Source organism: Labrus bergylta, chromosome 1 (assembly GCF_963930695.1).
Source record: "Labrus bergylta chromosome 1, fLabBer1.1, whole genome shotgun sequence".
Lineage (NCBI taxonomy): Eukaryota > Metazoa > Chordata > Actinopteri > Labriformes > Labridae > Labrus > Labrus bergylta.
In genome coordinates, this window is record NC_089195.1 from 4,458,632 (window position 1) to 4,475,551 (window position 16,920).

General features: G+C 40.9%; 1 protein-coding gene across 2 annotated transcripts in view; it reads left to right on the forward strand.

The window, feature by feature from the left end:
* sh3pxd2aa (SH3 and PX domains 2Aa) overlaps window positions 1–16,920 on the forward strand; it is a 126,881-nt gene that overhangs the window by 82,294 nt on the left and 27,667 nt on the right. For both annotated transcript variants that reach the window (XM_065966599.1, XM_029278305.2), the window contains 2 exons: window positions 19–147; window positions 15,451–15,564. In XM_065966599.1, coding sequence (XP_065822671.1) covers window positions 19–147; window positions 15,451–15,564 — 243 coding nt within the window. The remainder of the gene's footprint in view (window positions 1–18; window positions 148–15,450; window positions 15,565–16,920) is intronic.

Consider the following 16,920-nt stretch of genomic DNA (forward strand, 5'->3'; position numbering starts at 1 on the left):
CCTGTTTCTTCCCCTCAGGGATTGACAGCTCGGAGCCCATGGTGCTGGAGCAGTACGTGGCCGTGGCCAACTACGAGAGGCAGGAGAACTCCGAGATAAGCCTTAAAGCTGGCGAGACGGTGGATGTGATCGAGAAGAGCGAAAGCGGTAAGTGGATTATTATGTTGTATTTTTAACCATACGTGTCGTTGTTGAACTTTGACAATCATCTATGAACTGAGATCCACACAAGAACATCATTATGACACATGATTCAAGAAAAACTATGTGAAAAGTTAGCTTTTAAAAAAAAGACATGTCCTTAAAAGTTGCTTGAAATGTTGTCTGTTGCTTCCTGATATTTCTATCTCTATCTGAGTAAACACACTTCTCAAAGAGTCATGTTCACTTTCTTGTGACTTTGCTCCCTCCTTTTCTCACTTTGTCTGCATAGGGTTCCCCCGGTCCCCCTCTTTTCCCAATCTCTTGATCTCCGAGCATGGGGCTTGGCACCAGCTGGAGTTGCTGTAAGGCCGGCAGCAGTTAGTTAAGGGGTGGGTTCAGAGGAAAGGTAGTGTTATGGCTAAGTTCCAGTCTCTTGCCTTTTTCAGTTAGAATGTCGGGTTCAAATGGGATGTAATTATTCTGGCTTGTAAAATGGAGAATTGAGGTGTTTAATTGGTTGGTTCTGTTTCTGTATTAAAGCCAGGGTGTCAAGGTGAAGCCAACATTCGTTTGGTTATAGTATGTGTATACAGGGAACTCCAGGGACAGTATTTGTTCAAATGTTAGGATTTGCATCAGTACAAAGGTAGCCCTCTTTTTTCACTTTTTCACCTCACGTCCTGATAAAGAAATTCTGTGTAGCAATCCTTGTAGGATCTCAATGCAAGCAGAAACTGACAGCCAGCAGCTTGCACAAGAGAAAGCTGGGCAAAAAAAAAAACCCCATCCCATCATTCTCTCAGCCCTTATCTCTGCACTGATTACGTGTGAATTTATTCGTCTTGAAGATATCTTGGCTTCCACATCTTCGAGTGATTATGTGCCCTTTATGAGTCAGGTTTAGCATCGAACAGGCTTGTCATTTTGTCGCCTTTGTGTATGATTTACATTTGCATTTGGCACATTTTCAACTTTTTCCCTGTCAGCATGAATGAGATAATTGTTAAATGAAGATTTTGAAAGAGCAAAGATGTTGCAAGAGAAAGGTTTTTTTTATTTTTATGATGCGGCTTTAGCACAATCTTGTATTCAAGGAAGTTGTTGTCTTCTTAAGATTCACTTTAAAGTTGGATGTCTTCATTTCCGACTTCTAGCTCTGTGAGATTTTGAGAAGTGTTCCTGTAAGCTTCTGACTTCAGGGGAAATCCGTTTGTTTTCTAATGCAATTTTTCATTACCAGAAACTCTTTGGAGAAAGAAACATGCATCATGGACTGTTGGACATTTTTCTGGCCTGACAGCATCTGCTCACCAGACCTAGTCTGAGGCTTCTTATTGAATAATTCACATGAAATCGTGATTGAAGTTGTTACAACAATATGAGCAACTCTTTTGAGTTCCTGCCCAAGAGCTGGATATGTGTGCTGTCGTCATTTACTGGGCCAAAGAAGTGGAGCAACAGCCATGCTGATGATGATGATGACGACATCACTGGGAGTCTATGCCAAGACAAACACATCTGAGAGCTTGTATAATATCCTACAACCCCCATTCTGCTTTCAAGGTTTTACTGCAGCCTCCTGGTCTGCGCATGCTAACTTCCTTTGACGTTTTCAACAAAGGGACAGTGACAGTCCCAAAGGCTATTCCAGCTAATTTCCTTTAACATCCAAGTCAGTACTGTGATGTATTTTAATCCTCTCCAAGAGAAGCACAAATCAATTTTTTATCTACTTTTTTAATTGAAATGCTGTTCCTTCACAGATGGTTTCATACATTAATATTTAGTTCCCCAGTCAAACACAGGATATTTCCACCAGTTTTAAGTGTCTGCAGGCTTGACCTGTCATAATAGTGGGTTCAACTCCAGAGTTGGATGTTGTTGTTTTGCCTCAGTGAGAAGTCATTGCCTTGTAAGTCTACACCCAGCTGTTTGTTGGAGTGTGTCAAAAAGGACTCCTGTCACAGTACAACCTGGTTCTGGTTTAAGCATTGTATGAGACACAGTTTAACTGTGGGTGAGTTTGTGTCCAATGGTTTTTTCCAACGGTGTGTGAAGTCCATGTCCACCTATCCCAAGATAGGTATTTAGAAACTGCCACGCTAAAATAAGATTTATGAAGCACAGAGTCGGATTGGGGGCTGGACAAGCTGGAATTGCCCCTTAGAGAGGAGTCGGGGAATGGTCTGAGCCACTGTCCTGGTTTTCTCCCTATGGTTCCCTTTCGAACATGGGAACCTTCAGTGTCTGGAGTGAGGAATGTCCCAGCTGGAGAAAATAAATCTGCATATGTGACCAGTAAAATTATATGGTGTGTTGGAGTAAGAGGAGGCAGTGATAGGAAGGAGGCTGAGAGGAAAGGTCGATGTGTTTTACCAGCCACAGACCTGTGTTGGATACTTGATGACATTCCTGAATACTTGTAGATTCCTCTTGTAAACTAGTTAAGGAATAGGTTAAGATGGTCTGTCTCCTTAAGGCCAACCTTGTGTGATTTGCGAAACAAACAGTAAGAGTTTATAGGATTAAAACAGTGTTTTAAATTCCATGGCAATGCATCTTTTTTTCAAATTACAAACAGTCATGTTATTATCTAAGTAACCAGGAGTCATCTTCTGGGGATCGTTATGCCTGTATCAAATAGTGGGACACTCTATCAAGTAATTACAGAAAATAAAGGCAAAAGGATCACCAAAGAAGTTACGGTATTTTCTAAAGGCAGCTTGGAAATCTATACCAAACCTCATGGCAATCCATCTGGCAGTTAATAACACGTTCTACTTAACATGTCAAGCCTGGGATGTTGCTAAACACTAAGTGACGGAATCACCCTGTTTAGATCCATCTTCTTGGGATCCTGAATACCGGTTTCAAAACGAATTCCATCCTTGTCAGGATAATTTAGTCAGGGTCGACGGGGATGGAAAGACCAAAAGACAGGTACAGGAAATGGTAAATATCTAAGGGGACTTTCTTATCTTCTTCTCACCTCAAAGTATTTAAGCAACAGGTCAGTCCTAGAGTCATCCCAAAATCTGATCCAAGATATGACTTCTGACACATGGAGGTTTTTGTTGGGCTACAAGTTCACAATTTCGAACAATCTATCAGTTTCGGATCAGGTCTCTTTGTTTTTAATATGAAGTTGAAAAGGTTTCGGTGTGTCCATTCTGATGAGTGTTCTGATTTAGACATCCGTTGCGAGGCCCATATCTCAATTTACAAAATGTACATCTTAATGTAGACAGTTAATGATGTGCATGGCCAACCTTACTTGTGTACCAAATGTATAACAATGAAATTATTTAGGTTTTATTCATCGTGGTTAGGTCCAGTATTAGTACTGTACCAAGTTCCTCTCTCTCTCTCTCTCTCTCTCTCTCTCTCTTTCTCTCTCTCTCTCTCTGATAGGTCTACCATGTAGTTCTAAATCAGGGCATTCCAAATCAATGAAATTTTTCGTGCATTGATCGTGAATTGATGTGCAGAACACTTGGCCTCATGAGTAGTAATCCCACTCATGTTTTCTTCCACACTGTCTAGCATCATCTCAGACAATGTAAATTCAAGCGACTAGCCTTCCACTCTGTTGTCACAGTGTCAAAGGGGGAAAATATGGGGGGAATACCCCCCCTGTTCCATCAGCCATGACTAATGGATCTGCCATGAGGGCCTTGACGCTAAACTGCAAAACATTTTATTCTTTGGGTTGGTGTACCGCCCAAGCCACAACGCCAGCCGGAGAAGCCATTTACCCAAATATCTTTGCCCTTTTTTCTGCCAAGTTTCCGGGGCATTTTGTCACAATTGATTCAAAATCATTTGAGAGATTTGCTAACCTCTCTATGGAATTGACTGGACACCTCACCTACAGTATGACCCCTGATATGTTTCCAGATAATACTAATAATAAAATCATTTTGCAATGTTTTTCTAGACTTCTGAATTGCTATGGTGTACATGGAAAAATTTAAGACATCGATTACTTTTGTGACATTTCTTGTCAGAAGGTAAAATGATGTTTGTAGGAGAATCACTGCCAGGAATGTTGTAAACATTTCCCCACCGCACCTTTCCCAGGAGATCTGGTTAGGCTGGCAGTCTAACCCATGATGCTTTTCCAACAGTTAGTCCTTAATGCTTTGCTGGGCCTGGATAGAGATTGTTCCTTGTGCAAGTCAGTTTCATAAGAGAAAGCCTTCGGCTAAAAATGTATTATATGAACCTCACATTGCATTAGGTCATTTGCACTATAAGCTGTGGTTCACTTAGGGTAGGCTTTAGCTTTAGGCTATAAAATAATTACAGAACTTCTTAGCCATAGTGGCTGGAAAATGTCCCAAAAATCTCTGAATTAAAGCAATGATAGGATCAGTTTTTCTACCAATACATCACTGACTGCTGTGTAAAGTCTGTTTGAACACGGCCCTAGATATGACAAATAAAAAACAAAGAACCTAAACAAGAAATCAACATATTCAGTGTACAATAACATATAAAACACCACTAAGCCATTAATCAACCACTCAGAGTTACAGTTTCAATATAGCTCCATTAATAATTCCACAAATATGTAATATTTAGATTCTGAAAAAATGGTCAAATGCTCTTTTAAAGGAATATGAATGGCATTTGGAATATTAAATGGGCCTAAAAACAATGTGCTAAAGTGTTAAATGATGCAGTAGTTCCTTTAAAAGCCTTGTCTAGAGGGAGCTTTAAAAGGTTTTGCATAGAAGCTAGCTTGACATACCATTTGCCTTAGGCTGTCAAAGGTATCTTATGTCTTTAATCAAGGTGTACTGAGGACTAGCTTATAGGATGTTCTGCATCAGTGAAGGTTTTGGTTTGGACAGAGTTCACATGGGAGGCTTGAGGAAAGCATTAGCATCGCCTCCAGGCTGTAAAAGAGACAGCCAGCATCAATCAGGGTGGTACGTTTGAGCCAAGGGATGGCCTAGTATCATTCTCACAACACACTAGCATAGCTGGTTAGCTAGCCTCACTCTCATAAAAAGGCCGGAGTAGTAAAAGAGTGCTGAACAGCTTCAGTCCCATATAGTTTACTTCTGTGGGATAGCAGAGGCTCAGTGGAGACTGACCAGGTTAAATGCAGCATGTTTCAGTGAGCATTGCAAAGTACACACATCTGACAGATACAAACAGATTAAAGTCTTTAGCTTCAGGTAACACATACACCATATGGAGCATTAATCTAAAGTGTGATGTTTAGTCAACACTGGGTTCTGAAAGCTCCCACAGCCTGCTATCCCCTTTCACTTGTAACAATTCTGGCTCAGTAACAAGACCCCCACATTTTATGAAAACTTCAGCCAGGTAACATGATCTTCAAACTGGGATATAATGCTTCAGTCTTACTGTGTCAATAAAGACCAGAACCTTGAAATTGGCAATGACTTTCTTGGAGGGAACAGCACGGAATGGATTAGGTGGCCCCCCTAAATACCTATTTTTAATTTTCAGAAACACTTTGAAGTGTCGTGAGGTGGCATTCGACACAAAAATCTAATATTTTTTACTATGACATAACCATCCCTATAAGTTCGTTCTTCATGGTGAATGTTATTTGAAGAGGGAAAAGTTTTCATGACTGTTTTGTACACAGTTTCTGAAGTAAGATGCCCCTTCTGAACCTGTGTTAACCCATCCAAGATCACATTAGACACTTACATCCACTTCTCCAAATGCAGGATGAAAATAAAGAAAATCTATTTGGCCTCGGGGTAGAGGGGTGGATAGATGAATTAAACACAGGGAGAAGTTGACCCATAAATGGCTGTTTAAGTCCAATGTGAAAGCAAAAGTGAAGTTTGAGATTTAGTTTAACCAACACAGCGATGTTTGTCTTACACTTAACCAATTTTTTTCCCCCTGAACTTTACCAAGTAATTATATATTCCTGAACCAATCCAAACAGTTTACCTAAACTCTTTTTTTCCAAAAGGAAGACAGGCAGTACTGTTTGACATCAAACCATGACTAAGCATTTGTATTTGTTTTGCTTGGGACGAGAACTCATTGAGGTGGTGTTTTTTTCCTGCAAAGCTTTTAAGTTTTGAAAAACTCACCTCGTAGCATTTAGATTTTGTACACTATATATAAAAAAACATGATTTATCTGACACAGTCGATTTGTTGGCTGTACTTTGCTGTTTGGATGGGTCAGAAAAGGTTGGTGGTGAGGTGGTGAGGATGACATAGAATAGATTTAAAAATGTTGAAGAAGCTTGAACAGAAATTACATTTTTGTGGTCTATGTTCAATGTTGTGGCTGTTATAGGCAACAACAATTGTTTTGCTGCTATTCCATGTATTTTTCTCCAAATATTCTCCTCTGTTTACACTGCAGAAAGTTTAGCAGCCAATTCAATGCATCACCCTGGAAAGTGTTCGTTCCAGCGCTCTGTTCTCTCCAGGGGATCTGTCCCTAATTAGAAACTGAGAGGAGAACAACAAATGACAGCCACCTTGAGGGCCCCCTGGATGCCCTTTTTTAACAGACGTCATTGTCAAAACTGTCTGACGTTCGGACGACACCACGACGAGAAAGCAAAATAAAAGCGTGTGGTGTTGTGTGTTGGACATGGAATTAGTGTGGAATATGGCTTTGAAGCTTCAGCCAAACATCTGCTGGCTTTCTCCCTCGATACTCTTTTAATCTTAGTTTCCCCCTCTCTCCTTTTCCTCTCTCTCTCACCTCTGTCTATTTTTTATGGCCCATTCTATTTCGTATCCAGCATTCACTTAGTGCATCTCCCATTCCTCCAAACCTCTCCGACAGCCCTTTGCATGCGACGCTCACTGATAATCTTGCTCTCGCTGCTGTTACTGTACAACTCAGTTCACCCTGACCTCGGCTTTCCCTCTGTGGGAGAAAAACAGGCAATTATTGCCTGCCAAGACATGGTGTAGCTAGAAACTCCAATTAGCACTCAGTGCTGTAAGAAATGCCAATTACAACCTCTCTGCTGCCTTACATATTCATGTTTGTGTGTGTGTGTGTGTGTGTGTGTGTGTGTGCGTGCGTGCGTGCGTGCGTGCGTGCGTGCGTGCGTGCGTGCGTGCGTGCGTGTGCATGCTCGTGGTTGTGTATATGCATGTGTATTAATGTGAGATACAGCAGGTATTACTTTTCTTAATATCAGTCATTAGTTACTTGGTGCCTCATGAATCCTCCAGACCAGTTGGGTCTGTTGTGTAATACAAACTGGCAAGAATGTTAATTTAAGCTATAAGGTGAACTTTAGGCTAGCTGTTTTGGTCTGCTTTCTATTGGATAGACAGGGGCCAATCACTGGCAGGTTAGCTTGTGCTGGCATGCGGTAGCTTGCAGTTTAGGTACAAGCTGAAAGCATACACGCTAACCCCCGCAGTGAGTGTGTGCTTCTGGGGGGCGATGAGCACAAGGGAACATGGGTCCAGATTGAATGTTGTTTTTTTACAAGCTTCAACAAACATCTCTACTGCCTTTGAATTTAAAGACTCATCCGGGCCGCCCTGATCATTTCAAACGTTTTTGATACTGTAAAGTAGGAAAATTACTAAATGAAACCACAACGAGAGAGAAAGGATTATAAAGAAATAAGTTACTAAAATAAACAAACAACACTGTAGTCCGAAAGCTTCAATGCTACTATGTTTATTACACCATTTAACCAAGATAGAAAATCTCACTGCAGAATAGAGTTAACATGGTGTTTCCAGACTTGTAAAACTTCTGTTTCTTTAAACTGAAAAGTGTTAGCAATATTTTTGCACAACTTCAGTGTCCAGTTGTTAACAGTTGCTGCCCCATCACACCACCTGGGGGTTTTCTGTGAGTCCCATTGACCAAATAAGCTAAGCCATTCAATTCCACGTTTTGTAATTTGCCCACATAAGAGAAAACAAGAGGACAAGCAGAGGACAGACACAGACACCACCACTCGTGTATGGAGGCCCATGGCCCTACTGACTCTATGTGGAAGTGGTCCTGGAGATTAAAGATGTTATTTGTAAACTGATCATCTGGACTGAGTATTGGTACCCATCAAGGTGCCAGACAAAGTTTTTCCTCCAATGGCTTGAAGGTGTAAACCGGGTATAAATGAATCTTCTATGGATCTGATTTTTTTTTTGCTTGATTGAAACATGTAGTTGAGTTCCACCCAAACAAGCTCCTGGCCAATCAAAAGACCTGACACCTAACGGGGAAATGAGCACTCGTATTGTCATCATATCGAAAACACCAGGCAGTACAACTCAGAGACAGGTAGAGAGGACTCACAGAGCTCATTGCATTGACTCACTCAAAGACAGACACACATGCATGCTCAAACACATGCACAGACACAGTGGACCAAACCCACAAATAACAAGAGATGATGAGTTCAACCTGTAAAAATAGCAGCAGTCTGTGTTCTACTGTAGGCACAGATGTCTCTGTGCACTTCACTGACTAACCTTTTATTTGTCCTGTTCCGCACTCGTTCATTTTCACAGCTGCTGCTGACTAACCCGCCCACCCCTTGACTAGCTTGACTCTTGTTTTTTCCACTGCAGGTCATGTATATGATCATGTGCAGTTACTGGTCATGTATCAGAGAGCATATTGTGACATGACGTAGGTGAAGCAGGTCTTTTATCACAACTGCAAACCTGTCCAGGGTGTGCTTTGTGGCTTTATTAGAAGTCCAAACTAAACTCCATCATCTTAGATGATAATACAACAAAGAAACATTCATTTGTCATCCACATTCTTGAAGATAGGAGAACTATATTTTTTAACACAACATGCTTGTACCTGGTCAAAATGAAAAGAAAGGCCCTGGCACCTGATTATGACATTCTTCAGATTAACAATGCTCTGCATGCTGACTGAAAAACATATGAGAAATTCTTCTTCTTTAAGCATGAAGGGAAGGGAATGGAAACTACAGGAAATGTAGTTGTTGTAGTGAGTCTTAAAGACAATATTAAGGGATTTTAAGTAGCTGTAGAGAGACTGATAGATACTAGATTTTGGGGGGATTCTTTAATAAAGCTCAAATTAAAATGGAATTAAAATGTAACCACAAACATCTTACTGCTGTTTTGTGACACCGCTTCAAATGTGTTATACATGGGGCAAGGGCATAATGTCTTATAGTGTGCACTGTTTTAAACCTTAGTCTAAGATGACAGGATTTGATCTCATCCAAATACCAAAAAAAATCTGCATTTGGTCATCATATGACACACTAAGCAAACTGCTTCTGTCAGCCACTCCTTTTTGCGAGTGAGAATATTCACCCTCACAGTAATCTGGCCCACCACGCCCTCACTGAGCTCCACTTGGTCGGTGTGTGCATCATTCCATGTATATTTTGAGCCAAGTTATGCTTTGGTTTAATTGACTGTGAGTAATATTACTCCATCTGGCTGCCAATCTTGGGCCCAGATCTCCTCCTACGAGACAGATTTTCTGTGAAAACCGACTGCACGCTTCTCGTGCATGAGGGTCAGCCCACTTCGCTTTGGGATCAGGTTTGCAATAGTGCCAACTGCCTATAACATAGAGATAAGAGACTGATTTTCTATCTTTTTACTTCAATGTCTTATAACTATACCCACATCTGCATCTCCATTTTTTTAATTCTTTGTTTCCAGGCCTGTGTGCCGTCTGTATTTGTATTTCAGGGAGGTGCAGCTCTGTTTCTGGTCCTCATTTATCTGCTTTTACTGGGCCCACTTTCTGCAGAGCTGGATTTATAGGAGAACTGGGCCATGTCTAAACCTGGCCTTGGACTACCATGTGTGCACATGATGGATTTTGAAGCTCGGCATGTGTAAGGAAGATAGAGAAGTGTTTCAAAAGGTTCCTGGCCTTTGTGGGAATGTTTATTGTGCATAATCTGAAGAAGACAAAGCCTGGGGAGGTCAAGTAATGTTGTTCATTTTTCTTAACAACAAACGTATTCATGCTTAAAGAGAAACAAAATGAGGAGGATTTGATACTGTTGTCCATCACAAGATGAGAAAAATGTGTGCAACTTTACTATTCATATTTAGCTGGTGGGTTCCCTCTATGAGCTCGAGCTTCGTCCCACAATACAAAAACATGCAAGTTTAGTTCATTGTTGACTCTAAAGTACCCATCGGTGGGAGGGTTAGTGTGTATGGTTGTCTGATTAATTTTTAATTATATTATAATTATAACAATTAATAATTCAGCCCTTTGATTGACTGGCAACCTGTTCAGCATGCACCACCACCCCTACCCCCGGACCCTAAACAGCACAAGTGGTATATTACAGACAAATGGATGGATGGATCTCGCAGTAGACATAAATGGGGTTGCTTAGCTAAACTTTAAGACAGTAAAAACAAGGGAAGATCTAGCCTGTGCAAGCTTAAATTACATAGAAACCTCATATTTCATGTGTTTTCCACCTAAGATTGTTGTAAAATATGACATAAATATATGAGCTATATGTAACAGGTGCTTTAGAACTTTAGAGGTGCTTTAACAGATTGTGTTACATTTGGATGGAGCCAAGTAAGCAAGCTGCTTCCAGCTTGTTTCTTTGGTGTCTGTTATGATCAGCTAACTGTTGCTGGCTCAAGCCAGTTTGAGAAATGCCAAGACATGACACTCTTAGCAAAGAGGCGCATATATTATACATTATATTATCATTTTTTACCACTGCTGCTTATATCAACTCAGACAGCAACAACAGCAGGTAAACATTCAGGTACAACCTCTCATTGTGATGACAGTTTGAATATATTTGTGCTGTCTCTTTCTGAATGGAGTTCAACTTTAAGAACTGAACACATTTGTGTTATTTTTGTTCCTAAACAATTCCTTGTTTTAACTCTCCACAGCTGTAGAGAATGAGTTTGAGCAGCAAATACAGATGAAATCATCAGTAGGCTGTAATCATTCCCAAGTTATCGGATCTTTAAAGTTCAAGAATTCTTCTTTTTACGATCACTTCCATCTTATCTGACTGAGGGTAAGATAAAAGAATCACTGACAGTAGTAAGATGAGATAAAGGGCAACTGAGAAGCTTACACTTGCCACTGTTGATGGCAAACAGTCACCGCAGTCCTCTTATCATCCCTGGAGTTTATTTTCCAGCTAAAGCCAGGTGGGCTCAAGAGAGCAAGAACTCCTGCTCATGTCCCTGTGCAGAACTACATCACTCCTCCGTACAGGTGGCTCCAATTCTTCTTTCAGCTCTTTGAGTAGTTACAATGAATCAGCCCATGAAATGTGTTTCATAGAGAGCAAGCTGTTCTTACTTTCACACTCTGGCACAAAAGAAAATGACTGAAACCTTCAGGTATCATCACATAAACTCTCCGCCTTTGGCGCTTTCAAAAGCGGCTTGAGTATAGTCCACTTCTGAACAATTTGAAAATGAAATCAGTCTTCACACACATGGTGCCAACCACATGGAAACATATCTGGAAGCCATTATCAACTGTTTAAATAGTGGAAGCATTTCTAATCCTCCAGGTAGTGAACCAGCAAAGTGTTTTCTTTCATTAGTATACATGTTATATTATATTTCATTGCTTTGTTCTTTTGAGAATTGTCATTCAAAATAACAAAGTGAAAATACATAGGCTCCAAGCTATCAGCAATACCTTTATTCAGATCTCTATAATTAAACATTTTGTATATAAAATACATACAAGTCCATTATTCCCCTAAAGGTATATTCGGACTAAGACTCTAACTTCCCTTTGATGTTATACCCTTAAACATGTGATATAATTTCAGGTTTCATTATATTTAAGTGTGCACAACCAAAAAATAGACACAATAAATATGAACACTTCTTAAACATTCATGCATAAAACCATGAAACGGTTATATTTACAGTATAATCTATCCATTGTTTGGCCACAACCGACTCCGCTTACCTTCACCCACACAGGAACGGTCCCCTACATGCCGTGTTTGACAGCCCCTCCTGCGTTTACAAGTCCCAGCGCTGTGTCGAGGCTGTTCATTTTAACACTGGGCTTCTTAAACCAGGAGTTACGGTGTAAGATTTAATTAGCGCAATATAACTGTCGCGGTGTCAAATACAATTTCACGTGAAAACTGCTACCTCCACCGGCTGAGACCTTACAGGCTCCTAAATTGATCCTGACGGGTCCAACATGAACTGAGCTGACCCCTGTGGATGCCAAACTGCACCGCCGTGTCTCTACAGGAGTCAGAAGGCATGCAGGCTGTTGGCAGGTACAGAGCATCCACAGAAAGTGAAGGTGACTAAGAGGAAGTTCGCCCCCCCCCCCCCCCCCCCGCCGCTTGTCTGTGGCCCTTCAGGTTGACTTAACTCCCATATTTAACTGTGAGACATACTGTGGGGGTATTCAGGAGAACAGTAAGATTGTGTGTGTGATTCTCTGGGAGTGTTTTATACCACACATAAGCTGTCAGTGTCCGGGTGGCTCAGGCCTCATTCTGCTTATACGGCTGAGGAGAGATGAGGCCACATGCAGGGGGGGGCGGTTGTGCAGGCTCTTCTGCCGGGGTCTGTTAAGTGCCAACCCAGATGTTAATGCTACAGTCCAGAGTGAATTGAGCTAAGCGCCAATTTGAAGCTTATTGTACTTCTACTAGAAGCTCCAAATGCATCTGACTACCTGTGAACTAAGTAAGAGGTATTTAATGTTCACTGATCATTAAAAAAAAAAGTGACATTTCATTAAACAATATTGATAGTTCTATGATTGTCCCGCCTTTGTACAGTAGTAGTACTTTGACTACTAATAAAGGAATATACATTTTAACTGAGGGTCCCCTTGGTATCTGCTTTAAAAGCTCATGTCATGGTCTTCTTCTGTGAGTTAGTTCCTCAGCTGATTCAGTTTTCTTGATGATGAAGGTTTTCCTAAATGACAAAGACGCTTTTGTTTGGAAGACCACAAAAAGAAACTGAAAGCTCAGGAAAATCACGTGTCAGAAAGGCTCTGAAAACGTTTTTTAAGGTTTGTGGGTTTGGTTTAAATGATCGCACATTTAGTTAGTATTATCGTATCATATTTTTGCAATTATCAAAAAGCATGTGCATTCTCTGTCGCATCCAAATCTCTGTTTCTTTGTGAAGTGTTACATACTTTTTTATACTGTTGCTGCTTTTTACTGTACAAACACATCTCACACAACCCCTCTTCACCATTACTGTTACTTTCCCAATGATACAGTTCTATTCAACAGGCATAGTTTCCACATCATTCATAGTACGTGTTAATGTGATTGGTGTCTCGCTCGGTTGTAAAAGAGGGCGTGATGGGTTGATTCATCCAGGCTTCTGCAACCACATTACAGAGTACGCCGTGCAGTATGGTGAGCAGCAATGATCTAATTGTTGGACTTATTTAGAATAAGAAAAAAATTCTGTCTCCCTCCACCCATCTGTCTAAATCAAAGTCACTTCTACTCTACTTATATGTTCAATCACACTTACAAAGGAACACTTGAGACCAGTCTGAACCCTTCAGACCAGGAGTTGCCAATTTACTGTATAGATCCTTGGGAATAAGGGGTGTGTATAGAGCACATCAGCTACTATCAGTGCCAAAAAAGCAAGCAATATGATCCCAGATTTATATTTCCTCCACACTATTGTGACAACTAGACAACACCTAAAACAACTGCAAACATCTCACTCAGTTGGCTGTCATTCCAGTTTTTTTCTTTAAATCCTATGGTTTCTTTTAGCCAGAAGTTGAAGTGACTCGACTAATTAATGCAACCCAATTTAAAGACAATTGTCATGTTCAACTTGTCAAGGCCGATGATTTGCAAAAGAGGACACATGCCATTCATTAAATTGCTGTTGAAGTGAATGATGTGCCTCCCGCTCACAGTGATGAGTTTTATGTGATCGCGTGATGTCAGCTGTCTGGATGACGTACCAAAGTAGCCGGCATTTTGACCACAAACATTAGTCATTCATATTCAATGCATTCATCTCTCTTGCTTAAGAAGTAAGCCAAATTTGACTGCAGTACAATGGTGCAACCATGATATTTAATCCATTCCTGAGTGGAAACCCCTCCTTTGTCCGATTCCCCAAAGACATAGGATTAGTCAGCTAGTGTCAGACATATTTAAAGAAAATATATATACATATATATTTAAAATATACATTCAGCATCTGTAATGGCAATGACTCAACACGCCATGACTCAGGTTGGTGAAGTATTCTTCTCCAAGGCAGCCATGATGGTGGACAGGGCTGCAAGAATGGCAAATTTGGTTGGTCAGTTGATCGACCGGACAGTTCGTTTGTCCAACAGTCTGGTACGACTGTAACTTCTCGGATGATTAATCTGTAAAATGCGGGTTTCTCCCTCACTTTTTATGTACCACCAGCACATTGACATGTCTCACTTGTCCAGTGAAATATATCCACTTCTGTCTTTTACAGACTTTTGAGGTTTTAAGGAAATGTTGTTCCACAATAAAGGTGACACGTTTTGATTGAGTGAACCATTAGATAGACTACAATGGAAATTAGTACAATGATAAAGAATGATAAGAAACTTTGGTGATATACTAAGCCTCAAGTTTGGAAGTTTGGCCATTGCCATGTTGTATTTTGGGAGCCTGAAGTAAGGCTAGAAACATATTGCTAAGTTTTTTCTTTTTCTATCCTAGTTGACGCCATGCACTGTGCCTATGAACAACCTCACAGGATTGAATTTACTCCACACAACTTGTCAATAAGCTTTGGGAGAAGTAAGGAAAGACAGCAGCAGTAAAAAAAAAACCATTTCAAAATAAGTAATAATTAAAAAAAGCAGAGACTTCTTAATCCATCCACCAGCCTCAACCATCTTGATCTTCAACATTCACAATAAGAACTTTTTAAACCAATTTTCTTCAGTCTCTGAAACATTCCTATCTGGTATCTCTCCATCTCTTTCAACGTCTGGTTTAGTAATGATGAAAGCTTTCCAAGTAGGTGAAACTTTCATCCACAATGGGTCTGCCTCGGATCTCTTTCTCATCCTGATACTCAAAAAAAAAAAGCCCAGCATAGTGAACGTACAGTTTAGTCATCCGTACACAGGCTGAAATTGCTATGTTTCAAATGCTGGTTCATCCACAGGCACATGCTGCAACACTGTAGAGATGAGCAACAGTGACGTGTAATTCCCATTATTTGATGTAAATCACCACATGGGGGAATGTTGGCAGCTGCCATACTTCATGACTTTGTGATTGCTAGCAGTGCTTATGTTAATTTCTGTCTCCCCCCCCCCCCCCCCCCCCTTTCTTTCTATTTTTATTTTCAGGCTGGTGGTTTGTCAGCACAGCAGAGGAGCAGGGCTGGGTGCCGGCCACATACCTGGACTCCCAGAATGTAACCAGAGACGACTTGGATCTGGGCACCTCGAGGACCGGGGAAGGTTAGCTCAGACAAACACGACATTATTAGATTCCTAAAACAAAGACATAAATGTTCCTCTGGATGAGAAAACCCCCTGAGTAGAACCGGCCGTTATTTCTAAATAATCCTTTTTTTATGCGTGTGGTTTTTCTGTGCTTCTATCTCAATCTAAAAAAAAAAGCAACACAGTAGCCAACTGTAAACACACAAGCACATTGCACACAGTCACAAACTTCCAGTCACACATTAGGAGCCTTAAAGACCACAGTCGCGGCTCCATGGTGAAATGGTACCAGACCACAGCCAAAGGGGTTTGCAATATTTTGGCACCACAGAAAAATTCCTTTTAACTCCCTCGGGAGGCTGCAACTCTTGCAGGAGGCTCGCTCTGTTGTGACCCTTTCCTCCCTAATGTTTAGTCTGACTGCAGGGATGGAGATTTTCATCACTGTGTCATAAGTCCCCCGTTTCTGCTTTCAGACCAAGGGAATCCAATAGAGATAAATAAAGTGCTAACATGCAAGTATGCTCACACGCATGCTTAGAAATACATGCCATACACATGGTTGCATGGTTTATCTGCAGCCAGTGTGTGGAAATGAAACAGGACTGGTGCAATGGTTTATCATGCTTCAGAGTGCCACTGGATTATCTAACAAACATGGTCTGTCTCTCATTAAGATGTGCAAGCCTCCTCGCTTCATTGAACTGTGCACATTCTGCAAGACACACACATACACACAGATACACACACTCCGCTAGAATGATGACAGCTCCTGCACAGCTGCCACAGTCACTGTTATTTGCTGTTCTCATTCGTTTCAGGGATTTCTCCCCCCCCACCTCTCTCCCACTAAATAGATGTTGTCAGTGCCTGCAACAGTGAATTCTCGTACAGTCTGTATCCTAGAGGTGAAATAACAGCCTAATGGATATGTAGTGTTTATTGCTTGGGGATTGTATGTTTGCAATGTTTTAATGAGTGGTGTCTCATTTGTATTTTCGTGTTTTCAGTAAACTAACGTTGATTAAATTTGGTGTGCTATAGAGTATGCAATTTGGATTAATTCAAGCATTTAAAGGGTCATTTGGCCAAATTACAATTGAGGGCTTCTCAGCCCATTGCACTGCAGTTAGTGGTCAAATGAGAAAAACATAAAATGCAAATAGTAACAAGTCCACACAGGTGTAGACGTCCTGACCTGTGTTAACGGGTAGGCCTGTGACCACAGGTTATATGACTATAAACATAATTAAAAGATCAAACTAGGGGGGCACTGGTAGCCTAGCAGCTAGTGCTCATGCCCCCTGAACAGAGGCTTAAGTCCTCAAGAGCGTGTGCCAGGGTTTGAAGCCTTTCCAGCATGTCATTCCC